This window comes from Eulemur rufifrons, chromosome 7 (genome assembly GCF_041146395.1).
Source record: "Eulemur rufifrons isolate Redbay chromosome 7, OSU_ERuf_1, whole genome shotgun sequence".
In the NCBI taxonomy this organism is placed as follows: Eukaryota; Metazoa; Chordata; class Mammalia; order Primates; family Lemuridae; genus Eulemur; species Eulemur rufifrons.
The window spans coordinates 181,893,735-181,909,455 of NC_090989.1; the positions used below are offsets into that span (position 1 = coordinate 181,893,735).

Genomic DNA, 15,721 nt, shown 5'->3' on the forward strand with positions numbered 1-15,721 from the left:
TTAAGATGGTAAATTTTACTTTATGTGCTTTTTACCACAGTAATAAATGGAAGATTTAGAAGTGTTTTTCAAATTTTAATGCACATATGAATTACTTGGGTATTTTGTTAAATTCAGATTCTGATTTCAGGTCTTGGGGGGACCTGAGATTCTATGTTTCTGACAAGCTCCACGGGGACACCAATGCTTCTGCTCCAGGGATCACATTTTCAGTGACAAAAAGTGTAAAATCCCAGGTCTCTCCCACAGTTGGTGGAATTCAAGAGTATGTATATTTAACAAGTTCCTCCAGGCAAGTCCTGTGATCAGTTAAACTGAGGTACCACAGAGCTAGAATCTGGTTTCTAGATTCCCTCCTTACCCAATCTTAAGCCATCACAGCTGAGTAGCTTTTGAATGCGTAGAAGCAAGTAGAGGATGGAAGGAGGGCAGGGCTGTTCTGTTGGTATGACCACTCTATGTCCAGTTAATTCATGTTTCATGTTTCCATTGTTATTACATCATCCAAGAGTACAACGTGAACCTGCTATTGACAAAAGCTCTATTGGTCACGAGAGGCAATTTTTTCCAAAAATAGAGCATTTGTACCAACAACATTTCAGCTCTTTTTTTTCCAACATGAGCAGACCATGGTTCTTCTAGACTCCTAAAGAAATTCATTTGTACTTAGTATCTTGCTTTTAATAAAGCCTTTTGAATGTGGTGAAAATGAACATAGCACAAAGGTAAAATGTGTGCTCTCTTTGTCTGCAAAGCTGTTTCTGGTGCCTTATTGAAGGAGCATGATAAGCAAGCTATGGGTCACTGCCACATTCCATAAATATAGCTCACCTACATTGTAATGTGTTTCTCATAAGCCTACATGTATAGGGCAGAGCCTGTGTCACTTTAAAACTACTGTGACACCTTGACTCTCAACGCCTCAGGGAACAGATTCTTTGAGTAAAGTGAAACCATCAAAAGAATTAGAAGGGAGTTAAAGTTCTTGTCTTCTCAGTACAGGGCCTGTTGTTTAGAGTACCTGGGGAGGAAAGAGGAAACCATACACTTCTGCAGAGTAAGATCTAAATCTGGGGAAAGCTGAACCCCCCGAGTCCATTGGCCCTGTCACCTTCCCCTAAGTATATGTTTTGGGGAAAGGCAGTTATGTGCTGGAGCTAGCTCATAGTGGTAAGATCGGATTCTATGTATCTCTTCTCAATCCAGCATTCAGCAGACTTCATGTTTATAGCCAAAAATTGGCCATTGTAGGAGTATTTATATCACAAAAATTGGCAAACACTACAAACCAAGTTTTTGGTTTTGTTTTGTTTACAGAGTCAGATATTAAACATGTACCATCATACCAGTTCAGGTGATTTAGGAGTATAAACAGCCCATATGGTATTTCTTGGGTAATTTTGCTTCATTAGACTGAGGTCCAACTCCAGAGTGTCCTGTACACAGGCCAGGAAGTTCAAGAAGCTATTTATTTGGAGGGAAAAAAGGGATGTGGTAGCCAGGCAAAGGATCATGAGAAGGGAATTTCTGTTTTGAACTGAATCCCTGAGTTCTTTCCTACAACATATATTAGTTCAACAAATACTGATTAAATATCAACTCTATGCCAAGTAGTATGCTTAGGTCCAAGGAATATACAGATCTATGATACATATTCTTGCCTTCCAGGTACTAATCGTTCTAATAATAGCTAATGACAAGAGCTACTATTTCTTAACCGCTGCAATACAAGGATTCTCACCGTCACAGTCTAGTGACTCTCTTCTGTTCATTTAGCAAAGATTTCTATCATATAACAGAGTTATTCATGATCAAACATGACATTGTAATAATATACACTACTTGCCTAGCCAAGGATATGAATCTGCATAAGAGTTTAGGACACTAGGCCAAATACAATGAAATATCACTAATTTGGACTAATATAAGAAAGTCAATGTGATTACATAGTTTAAAAATGCATAATATCTTATTATCTTTATATAGATAGGATGCCTCAAAGGAGATTAACAGGCGGTTAGCAGCTGAAGCCCTACTTAAAGCATTACAGAAGAATGATTTTTAATCATCATGTTAATTGTATAAGAAATGATGTTATGAAATGGCTTTAAAATGTTTTTCTGGGATTAAGAAAAAGAGTTTTTACCCATGTTTACATAATTAATTTTTGGCTTTTCAAACCTTTTATGAAAAATATTAAAAGGCTATTCTTCATCCTCCTTGTTGGCAAAGAAAACATTGAGGAGATCTTAAAATGGTTCCTATGCTTAAAAGTATTTGTCGGTTATCATAGAGCATGAAATGCCAACATTAAAGATGTAGCTCTTATCCATACCAGCATATACTACTCAGAAATAAAAAGGAGCTATTGATACACACAACAACTTAGGTGGATCTCAAGAGCATTATGCTGAGTGAAAAACAACTCCCAAAAGGTCACATAGTGTATGATTCCATGTACATGTATATACACACATTATATATATAAACGTTCTCAAAATGACAAAACTATAGCAATGGAGAAGACACTAATGGTTTCCAAGGATTAGGGAAGGTAAGTAGGTGGAGGCTGGGTGTGACTATTAAGGGTGGGCATGAAGAAGATCTTTGTAGAGATAGAATAGCTCTCTATCTTAATTTCAATTTCTTGTATTCAAGTCTACACATGTGATTAAATGACAGAGCTATACACACACATTACACCAATTATCAGCTTCCTTATTTGATATTGTACCATATTTACATAAGATATAATCACTGGGGGGAACCAGGGGAAGGATGAGCAGGACCTCTGTGTGTTATCTTTGGAACTTTATGTGAATTTATATTAATAATTATTTCAAAATAAAGAGTTACCTTTTTTCAAACAAAGATTTATTTCTCTGACTTTAAGAACTTGTTCAGCATAAAAGAAGTCCCTGATAATGGTGGTGGGTGTAGAGTAGTGGTGGAAATAGCAATGGGGAATGGGAGATAGGAAGTTCTTACTCTGGCCAAATATTTTGCTAAGTACTTTATGTACAATACATGTATTATTTCATGTAATCCTCAAAACAACCTTCTGACTATAAATATTATTTTTTTTGCTTCATAATAACTTGCCCAAAGGAATAGGAGCCCATAAATACAAGAGCTGCCATGGTAGAAGCATTATTATAGCCCTCAGGAAATAGGGCCTTCGGTGAATTAGACCCAAACAAGCAGGGTATGGGTCTTAGGGACATTACAAGGGACACATCATGCTAACATCAGAATGGAATGGAAAAATCATCTACTTCAAAGTTTTGCTGAGAGTCTCTTTGCTGAGAGTCTCCATTGGTTAGAGAGGGCTGATTTTGAATCTGCCATTCTGAAATGATGTACCTAGAAGGAAGAAAATTTCCACTGTACCCTGCCTTCTATTAATAGATAGCAATTCAGCAGGCCAGAAGAAGGATCTTATAATATGATGCCAGCATTTTCTTCTCAATTGTGGAAAGATCTGAATTACTGCATTCACTGTAAGTTTATTTTTATGGAATGATGAGGTAATAAAGATAATAGACAAAGTTTAGAATAACATGAAATTCTGAACTTCCAAAAGGGCCAGGCTTACTAGTCTCCATTGGGCAATGTTCCCAGTGATGCTTCTGCAGGCCAACCGTGATAGAACTGGTGTGCAGAATAATCCTTTTCTCTTCAACAATATTGTAGCACATCACAACCATGTATTTCCCAAATGGGACTGCCACTGCCTATCTAGTTAAGGAGTTATCATTCTGCAATCTGTCTTGAGAAATTACAGTAATTAAGGCACAGAACTTTTGTTTTTAAGGGTTCCATTGGCCACTTAGAATACCTTTGATATGTGACCAACAGTCATTTTATTAAGTAAAAACAAATAGTTGTAAATTACTTACAGGACTTCTTTCAGACACATGCTTCTCATCAATAAAGTTACTGTAATAAAGATCACTGATAAATAAAAAACGGTTGCATTTTCCAGATAGAGAAGTCCTGTAACATGACTCATTCCAACACTAAGGGAGTGGTGCCCTCTAGTATTATCCTTTAAGTATATTAGATTTAGCAAATTAGGGTCTCCCAGTACCTGACCTACTTGAATGGGTAATTTGACAGTTGGTTTTGTCTTTTCTGAACTATTAGGCACCTACTGAAGTTTCACCTTCCATGTGCACTAGTTTTTGAAGCGCCAGTAATGATTAGGTTCTCATAGTACCCTATCAGAGACCTTACCAATAACTTTTAAAACCTCGTTCTTCGTGAATATCAAATTGGATGTGCTTCTTTCACTTTTCCTTCAAGCCTCTGCATAAATATCGGGTACAGATAATCCTACATGCCGAACAGCATCTCAGGTGCAAAAGATGGTCACAAAATGGCAGAATGTTAAGAAACCCATTAATGAGTCAACTAATCGAAAATTGATGAAGTTCTAAAAATTTTGCAGTAGAAAGCACTGTAGCTTATGGTGACAACCGATAGATTTGCAGGGTTAGATAACACTAGAAGCAAATTAAGCAAATTGAGTAAACAAAAGAAAAATATTTGAACTGATAATTCCATTTTTATTAGAAAAAAAGATGTTCAAGTCAGTCTTATCTCTAAAATCTCCAAAAGATAACATGCACAAAAATAGTATGTTACAGATGCCTTTGAAACTGGAAGGTGTGTTTTCTGTTTTCTGTGTGGCTGATATGCTATTTCAAATCCAGTAAAAGCAATATATACTTTTTTTGACAAATACACCCATGTGTTGTGCACAGTTTGATTTATGTAAACTCATTTCAAATGCTACTGCAGAATTCCTCCTGAGCAGCTGAAAAATGTCTGCCTAAAGTGATAAAAAAAAGTATGTAGAAAGATATAGTTTTAAGAACGGATTTTTATGTAATACAGATTTATAACTTTATTTCACAAAATATCTGTTTAAAAAAACTTCTAGAAGACCTGTTTTTTTTTTTTTTTACATTTTTGCATCAACTCAGATGTTTATCTAAGATGAGAATGAGTCTGTTTTGCTAAAACATTTTTCTGTGATATAAACTAGCTTATATGGAAGAGGTAAGTGGAGAATGATGTCAGTGTAACACAGACACTGGTTTTGTTCATGTATTTCACTAAGTAACAGCAATTAAAAACACAGAGCCCACTAACAGAGCAACACAGCTAGCCAGGGGAATAAACCTACTGCACAAGATTCCCATTCAAGGCACATTCTTCCTCTTGGCACCCTTTGGCCATGTATCCTAACGTGGTAGTGCTTGTTTCATAGGTCTCAATTGTTCTGCAATTTTCCCTTATTTCATAGTTTAGAGATCTCAACACTTCCTTCTTTTTTCTTCCTTCAAACTACCTTCTCATGCTCACGCACACGTGTGCACACAGGCATGTGTGTACACACAGACACTGTATTTTTTGTAGTATTTTCTCTATTATGAATTTGACTTGTCTTTTTAATCATATTTTATATTTAATCATGATTAATACTTACCAGGATGGTTATTGTTTTTGTTAGTGTTCTTCTTATGTAAATAATTGAGTAGGTCTTCCCTCACCCTTTTTCATAAACTCTGTAATTTTTTTTATGTGATTTTGCAGACCATACCAGGAATGCATTTATCTCATTATGGCAGAAACATCTGTACTTGCACTCTACTTATTAATGGTAGTTATTGTTATTGAAGTACTCTCTGAATTACAGACTCCCTTCATGAAGCCAACATACACAGATTAAGATATCAATTGCCTACTGGATTCATTTATTTAATTTCACTTTCACATGGTAATACCAGCTCCATGTGTATATTGTATCACCCCATTAAAAAGTAACCTTCCTATCTTGATTTGTTTCTAAGCAATTACTGAAAATATTTCCACAACAAAAGCACTTAATAAAGATTTAACTTGCTTCTTCCACTGAAACTTGTTTTTATGTTTTAAAATCACTAGCATATGGTTTAGGTACATTTAAGAAATTGACCTCCACCCCTCACCCACATAACACACACTCACTCCCAGTCCTCCTTTAATTTGTGGTTTGTATTTAAATTTTACATTCAACAGGGTCTGAAATCTTAAATTCTATCAGGTCAAATTGCAGTGAGTCAGGGGTTTTAAATACGGTAAAATTAAGATTCCAAAAGATGAATTTATCCATTCCAAAATCTCTTCTCACACATTGATCAATTAATTCAGAAGAAAATAGAGATTTTTCTAGAAAGACATCTTTTATTTTACTTTTGTGAAGATATAGAGATGTATCTTTTGTTTTAGAAAAATATTCCTTAATATTATTTCCATATAACTATATAACTGGTGTCAGCATGAATGAATTTTTTAGAACACTAGTGATGAGCATATAATACAGTTTTCTAAAGATCTGTGCTCCAAGAGCAAGCCACAGTTTTTCCTAAATGGGCCAAGCATTGCAGTAGGCACTAGTAGGGAAAAGCTGAACAAAGCCCTTGTTTTTAAAGAGAAACTTACAGAAGGTGACAGTGTAGACATTTCGGCATGTTTTCTAATGAAGATGGATATGTACACAGCGTTACGGGACAGAGCAGAGGTGGTAACTCTATCAGAGAGGGGATGCTTTAACCTGCACAATCAGATGCATGCCTCATAGAGTTGCTTATTTTGTTTCTCCCTCTTTTACTTATCTGAAATTTTAAAATTTTTGTTTACTTGAAAATGGAATAAATTTTTTTTAAGAATCCCTCAATAGGGTGATGAAAATGTTCTCTGTCTTGATCTTCACGGTGTATACCAAATTCATCAAGCTGTACACATACAACTGGTGCGTTTTAACAAATACAAGTTATACCTCAAATTTTAGTAAATCTAAAACTTACGGTGCTACTTGCTTTACTTTAAAAAAAAATTAGCTTCCTCCTTGGATGATTAATACACCAATAAGTGCATTAGAGAAAGAAAAAGACTACAGAATGATCTCATGGGGGGAAGCTTCTTGCATGATAATAATTTTATTTTTTATATTGTCTTCCAGCTGCAGGTCCAGATTTTTCAAGAACACTTTTGAAAAGAGTAACTCTTGTCAAAGTGGGAGGTGAAGTTGTCATTGAGTGTAAGCCAAAAGCTTCTCCAAAACCTGTGTATATGTGGAAGAAGGGAAGGGACATATTAAGAGAAAATGAAAGGTACTATCTTGAAATACTTTTAACATTTAGTTAACCTGTAATAATGTGTTGGTCTGTAATTAATAGTTTGGGAGAGGCATGGCATACACTTTCTGCTATTCCTTGACTAAATGTTAATCAAAGGACTGAAGCTTTGTAAGTGTGGATGGTAAATTATTGGCCTTCATAGTCCTTCTTGATATTGGGATTCTACAAAGCACTCCCTGCAGAGGGAGTTCACATGGTCCCTGTTGAAGGTTGCTAGAGCTTCCTGAAGAGGAGCAGCTAGAAACAGCCTCCTTAATTTTAGTCTAAAATTTCATTGCAGATTTGCCCACTTTTCTCCATCCTGCCTCCTTTGGCATACACAAATAAAGCTGCTGCTTCCTTGCTATGGCAACCCTTTGATTATTTGGCAGTGGCTATGATGTCTCCTGTTAATCTCTCCTTTTTTGAGGCTAAATATCTCTAATTTCAAAACTCCTTCTGCATATAGCAGATTATTCTGCTTGATTTTTGTTTGTTTCAATTACATCTTTTTGAGAAAACAACTTTTTCTTTCTAATATCCAAACTCTTCACCTGTGTATTTCCTATTATGCATGAATTACATTTAGAATGCGTGTTTTTTATACAGTGTAAATATATATGAATTACTTGGGGTTGTTTTACAGTAGATTGCACCAAATGGCAGATGTCTCTGAGACCTTTTCTTGGCTGTCACTCCTATAAAATATCCGCTACCTTTTTCTGTAATCTACTCAATCTGTTTCAAAATGGCAATTATGCATGCATCTATGTTTGTCACCCCTAAGACAGGATTTGCCAGCTGTATACATAATGATTTTAATTGATGCTAAAGGTCAGGTACTCAAGGAGGCAATAAAGAAGCCTGTAAAACTGTGTATTGATCTACATTTACACCTGTACACCTTTGTATTTGCATATACAAATTAGACCATTTTGCTGATGATGTTGTCCTTTTTAATGGCTTTTGTAAACAAACCTGATATGGTTTATAGATGATGTATTCACTTAAATATTAAACTCATAACATACATCCCTTCTTGATTGCTGGTATATCCAAAAAGCAGTAGAGTTAACTGAATATTGGCATGGCATTCAAATTTGGACCCAAATCTGAAAATTTAGAGCACAGTTTCTTATTTTGCGGCCTTCAACATCAGGTTTATCTCTTATTTTACCTCAGTGTTTCCCAAAATGTGGTATGTTAGATTCCTTTCAATAGTTATCTATCTACTTTGAACATAATTGAAATATATTAATAACTAGTATGTACCACACGTATTGCTTAGAATAAGGCTACATTTAAAAAGTTTTCATTTAAAGATGACATAAAGAAAAAAATATTAAGAAATAATAATATGGGTAAAAGATATACCCAAAATCATACATGAGTAATATTGTAGATTAATCAGGAGAGGCTAAGCTGTGCTACTGTAACAAACAACCCACAGCGTATTAAAGCAACAAAAGGCAATTTATCATTCATAGTGCATGCACATCCGGGATCTGCTGGTGGCTCTCTCCCATCTAAGGCCAAGCCGGGGAGAGCAGCCCACTCTGGAACATTGCCATTGCAGAAAGAAAACAGAACAGACTCTTAAAGCTCCTGCCTAGCAGTGCAGCACTTCACTTTCACTCACGTTTCTCTGGCCAAAAAAGACTCATGGCCCTGCAACCCAGCAGAGAAATGCAATCTTACTGTGTGCCTAGAAGAAAAGAAACAACCTAATATTTTGAACAGTATTCGTGACTGCTTACCACTGCTGCAGCTTAACCATCGTTACAAGCTAATTAAATTACCTTTGCGAAAACAGTATATCAATATCAAGAATTCTATATAATAAGTGAATTTAATTGATTGTTTCCACCACTTGACTTACCTGTTTTCATTCCTTCTATTTCTGATTCGATTAATAGGGTTCAAATATGCTTCAAAATTTATTTGGGACTAAAAATATATTTAAACTGAGGGAACTCCCCATCATTACCCAATTTATCACCTCCACCTTTAGTGTCACCAGGCTAGTCCCAAACTATCAATATTAGCACTTCAGTCTCCACATGGGTGCTGTGTTCTCAAAGCTCTGCTCCTCCCTCTACCTCACTCAGAATGTATTAACCAGATCACTGGTTGGGTGATGTGAATGCATTTGAGAACTGGCCAGGTGTAGCATGGAGGGGAGCAGCAGGGACTTCAGTGTGCGTCCCATCCAAGGGAGATGCCCACCACTGGGCCTCAGGGAGCTGCAGGTTAGATGCCTCCACTTCCTCTCCTTTTTCAAGAGGAACTAGAAATACAGCTTTTATTTGAGCTTCCAACTTTCAAATGTCAGCAACTTATTTTTATTTTTATTTTAATGTCAGTTCACTATGGACCACACATTCATAGACCAAGGGAAAGAATGCAGAAAAGCATGATAATTATTATTGTTATATGACATCTCTAAGGAGGGAAAATTATCTTCAGTGAGCTTAAATTAGCAAGGCAAGCAAGCGATTTATCTATGATACAGAAAGACTGCCCATTGCCAATGTTTATTTTTAAAAATTAACTTGATGCTTAAAAGGGTAAGTTGCCTGGAAAATTCACTTAGACAAAATATTTTACTAATCATTAAAGCTGAAAAATGAGTGAAGTGCTACTCTAGTTAACATTGTATAAATAAAGACTTCTTATTCTTACTCATGCTTAAGAATCGCTCCCCTCCCTTTTAAACATTAGGCCAATACATAATGTCAGACTAATGGATATAACCAGGTATAGATATGCCACTGAATGTTTCCAAAAAGAATCTCAGACCTGCAGCCTGCACGTCACAGGCATCGTCTTAGAACAGCAGCATGACTCTGTTTTGTCAAACTAGCCAATTGTAATTTCATTCTGTGAACAGAGTGTTCACTGGGTGCTTACCTCTGCTTGGCACTGGAGCTAGAGAGAAGGAGGAAATGTAAACCCAGCCCTCAGGGTGCTCTTAGACTGGTGCAGGGACCCAGTAGCAACATAACAATAAAAGTTTTTCAACAATCCTAAGTCATATGTTATAAAGGTGATATATTGGGAAGAAACACTGAAAAATGTAGGGCAGCCGTAGATCGTGGAGGCCTTGTATTTTATGTCTGTAGAGTTTAGACTTGAATCATAAGACCCTGGACAGAAGTGAAAGATTTTGTGCAAGGGAGTGCACAGTCCTGTGCATGCTGCAGAAAGATTGCTGTGCCCGCAACGTGGAGAAGCAGTACGGAGGAAGGTGGGGATTAGGGGGGGCCAACTGCACGGAGTAGTCTAGGACAAAATCATCAGGACTCGGTCATGTGAGTCTCCTGAGAGTGAAGGAGAGATACACAGGCTATTAAAGGGTAGAATTCAAAGCACTTAATGACACAGAGAGTAGAATTGAAAAAAGAAGGAGAAAAAAAAAGAAAATGACTCCTAGCATTTCTACTTGAGGAGCTGTTCCATGGCACTGCCATTCGCCACAGTACTGAATATAGAAAGAGCAATTTGAGAGGGGAAAATAAAGAGCTTAGTATTAACGTGTTGAACTTGAGGTGCCTGCAAGTAACAATGTCACTCAACTGGAAATTCCTACTCAATGTCACCTTCTCAGTGAAGCCTTTTCCACTAAATCTTTTTAAAATTTTGACTTCCATCCTCCTTCCTTAATTTATATTTGTCCTAGTATTTATCACCATCCAACATACTACATGTTTACTTTTTAATTTTGTTATCTGTCTCCTCCACCCTCTACCCAGACACTTGTGCATGTGCCCATATGTTTGTGTGTGTGTGTGTGGTGTGTGTATGTTTGTGTGTGTGTGTGTGTGTTTGGCTTAAATAATACAAATTTAGATTCTTATCGTTCTGGAGGTCAAAATTCTGGAATGGGTTTCATTGGGCAACAATCAAGGTTTCTGAAAATGCATTCTTTCTGGAGGCTCTAGGGAAGAGTCTGTTTCCGGCTTCCAGAAGTCACCTCCATTCCTTGGCTCCTGGCTCCTTTCCTCCATCCTCAAAGCTAGCAAAGGCAAGGCCTCTTCCCTTCCCATCACCCTGACCTCTTCTTCTGCCTCCCTTTTCCATCTTGAAGGACTCTTTTGATTTCACTAGGCCTTTTGTGGGTGTTTTGTTCCACTCTGTAACATTAGCATCTAGAACGCTGCCTGGCATACAGTAAGTGCTACGTGAGTGTCCAATAGGAAGTTGGAAATGTGGGTCTGAGTTCCGCAGTAGAGACAGAGATCTAAACGTCACTGGTAGATGAGAGGCCATGAAGTGCATAAGTTCATCCAGAGAGAGTTTTGTAGCATGAGAACATCTATGGCTCAAAAGAAGGAGCCCCGAGGAACAGCCACATCCAAAGACTGGGGAGAGGCCAAGGCTGCTGGGAGGTTTGAAAGAGGAGACTCAAAGAGATGGGGGAAGGTAAGAAACAGAAGCTAAGGGAGCAGTAAGGTGCAAGAAGGAGCAAGTGCTAGGTGCTTCTAAGAGGTCCAAAAAAAAAAAATAATGGTGCAAGGACAACGGCTGGATTTAGGAACCTTAACATTACCTTGGGCAGAGCACTTTTAGGCCACTGTGGACCACTTCTGAAGACACAATAAAATCGTATAAACATCCATATTCTTAGACATGTCTTGCCAGACTGAAATATATGTTTAGGTTTGCCTGACCCCCACAGTATAATCGGATCAAGTCTATCATTCTGTGAAAATATCTAACTCAAATAGAAATAAAATTCATGTACATGCATCTTGTCTAGGGACATTGAAGTCTGCCTCCAAGGTGAAATTAGATCATGGCCCTAATTTGCCTCTCTTCCCAAAGGCTTTTGGAAGAGTTGAAATTCATGTAAGACATGGAAGGAAATCCCAGCACAGGGCTGCAAAACTCTATGTTGTATATAAGGTGCGAAGCCCAGGTCTGAAGACGCTGGCAGTCTGGAAGGCAGAGCAAATGTGATGGCAGGTATTTGCCCAGAAGGCCGATCAAATCCTAGTGTGGAAAGGAAAGTTTATTGCTTCAGGCATTCTGTTTCTCTTCTGGAGGCAGAGTATCTATATATGTGCTCTTAATGAGAAACCTGCCCTCAGGATATCTCTTACAGTTGCTGCAGAGCTATACAGCTCCGTTATTAGGAATTCTGCCCTGGGGAACAATTATGTTATTGCAATAATTAGAGGCAGTTCATCTCCATAATAATGGAAATCCTGCCTTGGAGGCAAAACAACATCAAAGCAGCACAAGCATCATTGCTCTAGTTAGAATCTGTTGCCCTGCTTATTGGTAGTACTATATCATTTTAATTTTGCATGTGCAGTTATGGAAATAGAGAGAGCTTATCCTGCTCTCAAATTCAGACCCAGAGTTCCCTCCCATTCCCTCTGTTTCTCTCTCCTACAGCCACGGATAAAAGTTATGGCTTTATGCTCTCCCGAAGGGCAGTTGCAAAAGAGTTCAGGGAGATTTGTTTTAAAATGTTTGCCACAATCCACAGATCCACGCACCCAGTCCTCTGGGAGCCCCCATGAACTTGCCCTCAGCCACAAACATTTTCTACCTCAGTATAGTACGTCATGTTATATTATGGTCGGGGTTAAAATGATGACCAAATTCAGGTAGCGACCACCTGAGACTGGCCTGACTCCTAATTCTATTTATGTGTTATAGAATAATATTGGTTATACATCAGGACATATATATAGAATTTGTATATGAAACTATTAAAAGGCCTCTAATCTAAAGGCAACTCTTGACTTAAACAAAAAAGATCTTTGAGAGCATCTCCCATATTAATCCCCTCTGCGAGTCAGTTCTCTGCCACTGTCCTAGTTTTCAGCCCTTATTGTCTCGTATAAAGTTTGCAACTATTAAACCAACCTCTTAACTGGTTTCCTTGGAACCAGCCCTCACCCAGATCATTACAAGATGAAACTTCCCACATTACACCTCTGATTAATTCAATTTAATGAATGCATGTCACATATCTCCTCTGTACAAGATGCATTTGAGATTATAAAACATAACCTAATTTAAATCCAGATTTTACAGGTGTCATTTAAAAAAGGACAAAACAATTTCTACCATGGGTTAAACAACAGAGACTTTTCATCTTATTACAGTTATAAATTATATATTTATAGGTATGATTATTTAAATAATGCTTATTGTCCTAACAGGCTGAAAGGGCTATGAGCAAAGGGAACATTTGTGTTGTATCACATGGGTCCCCCAGCTCCTCGTGCTGTGCCTGGAATAGACACTCAGTATTCATGTATGAAATGAATGAACCAACCAACCAAAATCATCTGATGCCTGTAGGGGACTGGTGGAGAAGGCGGTGATGGGATATTTAGGTGCAAGGAGCAGCAGGAAAGAAACATATTTGAAAATAAAGTAGTTTGAGCAGGGAGAGATAAGACTGGGAAGTTTCTCCGAATCAGGTTGAGAAAAGCATTGCATGGCAAGTTGAGGAGTTTACATTTCGCTGGGGAACAGAGTGAGGGTATGATTTTGTCATGGGTCTCCGCACCTCCTTTTAAGTTGTTTCCTGTCCTTGATTGGGTGAGTTCAATGTGTAGTATCTGCTCTTACGGTGCACCCATCTAGGAGATCACGTGACCTTCCTAGGGCAGTATTTTTCCATCCCTAAGGAAAAGAGCCAGGGGTAGTTCCCAAATTTAGGTCTGCCGACCAGTGCCAGGCTCACTGCAGCAGAATCAGTTGATGTATGTTGAAATGCAGAATCCCACCTCCCATCCCCAAAGATGCCTTCTCAGGAATTCTGAGGTGAAACCTAGGAATCTGAATATTTTTTAAGTTTCTCAGATAATTGTAACACTCAGCCAGGTAGGACATTATATCAGTGGCTTCCTATTGACCTCAGGTTACATACGAAGTCTATCCCATGACCAATAATAGGCTGGTCAGGCTCCTGCCTCCCTATTCTACCTACTCGCTCACTTCACTCGCCTTCACCCTTAGTTCTTGAGCCACATGGACCTTTCAGTTCTTCAAATGGCCTTGTTCCTCTAGCCACAAACCTTTGAACATGCTGTGCTCTCTGCCTGAAATGCTCTTATCCAGGGCTTCACAAGCTGCAACCCACAGGCCAGACCTAGCCCTTCACCTCTGCTTGTACAGTCTGCAAGCTGAGAATGGTTTACAGTTTTAAATAGTAGGAAATAAGGAAATAAATTAAAAGAAAAATAGCATTTTTTGATGTGAAAATCATATGAATGTCAAATTTCAGTGTCCGCAAATAAAGTTTTGTTGAACACAGGCATATTCATTCCTTTACCAATTGTCTATGGCTGCTTTCCCACTGCAAGGGCAGGGTTGCCTAGTTACAACAGAGCCCACCCAGATCACAAAGCCTAACATACTTACTATCTTGCCCTGTACAGAAAAAGTGTGCCACTCCCTGGTCTAACTCATGGTGCCTTTCTGAAAACGTGGGGAATTGAAACATCTTCCCAGTAACATGACCTTTCCCCAGCTTGGTTTTTTGTTTGGTCTACTGTGCCTTTGATTTGTCCTTTGTGACTTACACTTTTGATTAAATTGTCACTTCCAACGGATTCATCAAATGCAAAATGAAGGGGAAGTAAATTTGGTTGGAGGCCTGAGTTATCTCCCCTTGCTCTCTAGGGCAGTGGCTCCCAACTTTTGCTAGGGAGGAAATTCTTTTCATGCCCCCAAAGCTTGAACTCCCCGGAGAAATCAGAGCCAGGGCAGCTTTAATGATGGGAGTAGAGAGAAAAGCAGATCCCCGATCATCTCCCCCACATTCCTGAACAAAGTAAAAGAATGAAGTAATGGGAACTCTTCATCCCTGTTGAGGATCCATGGTTTTACGTGGACTATTTTACACAGGGGCTTTATTTTAATTTTATGATTATAAGCATTTATAAAAGGTCTAGTTCAATTGAAGGAGGGGAGAGAAGATAGAAATCATACAAGATTTGCTTCCTGGAGTTTTATAAAATTCAGCTGTGGTGACCACATATACACACATGAAATAATTTAGAAACCACCAGTAAAGAAAAATTAACATAACATAGTCCAAGCAGAGTACAGAGCAGTGCTTAGGGAACACACAGGGAAGAGTCTCTCAAAATCAAGCAGTCTGCCAAAATTGGCTTCCAACAGGAATTGAATGTAAGCCTCTGTGAAAGAAAGTGATCCACATGGACAGGCAGAGGCAGAAGAACAGCCCGTGTTGGAACCCAGGTACATGCGAGATTAAGGAACAGACATGAGCAAGTCACGTATAGGAAATGAGAGTAAGGGGGGGGGGTCCAGCCAGGTGGAAGACCAATACATCTGTAGAGTGCAGGTGGAAGAAATGGAAGGAAAATCGTTAGTAGGGAAGCTATAGGTTTAACGAGAGATTATTAGCATTATGAAATAACGTGGATGGAAATGAAATAATGACGGAAAAACATGAGGCAGCTTAGCTGTGAAGAAGCCCAGGAATCTCTAGCCGTTAAGATGAAGTGAGACTTTCATCCCCCTTTATGTCACTGGTGCATTTATGAATACATTTTAGGCTTTGG

General features: G+C 38.2%; 1 protein-coding gene across 1 annotated transcript in view; it reads left to right on the forward strand.

Moving 5' to 3' along the window:
* CNTN4 (contactin 4) overlaps nt 1–15,721 on the forward strand; it is a 155,419-nt gene that overhangs the window by 27,399 nt on the left and 112,299 nt on the right. The window contains exon 4 of the mRNA XM_069473830.1: nt 7,010–7,160. Within this exon, the coding sequence (XP_069329931.1) occupies nt 7,010–7,160 (151 nt within the window). The remainder of the gene's footprint in view (nt 1–7,009; nt 7,161–15,721) is intronic.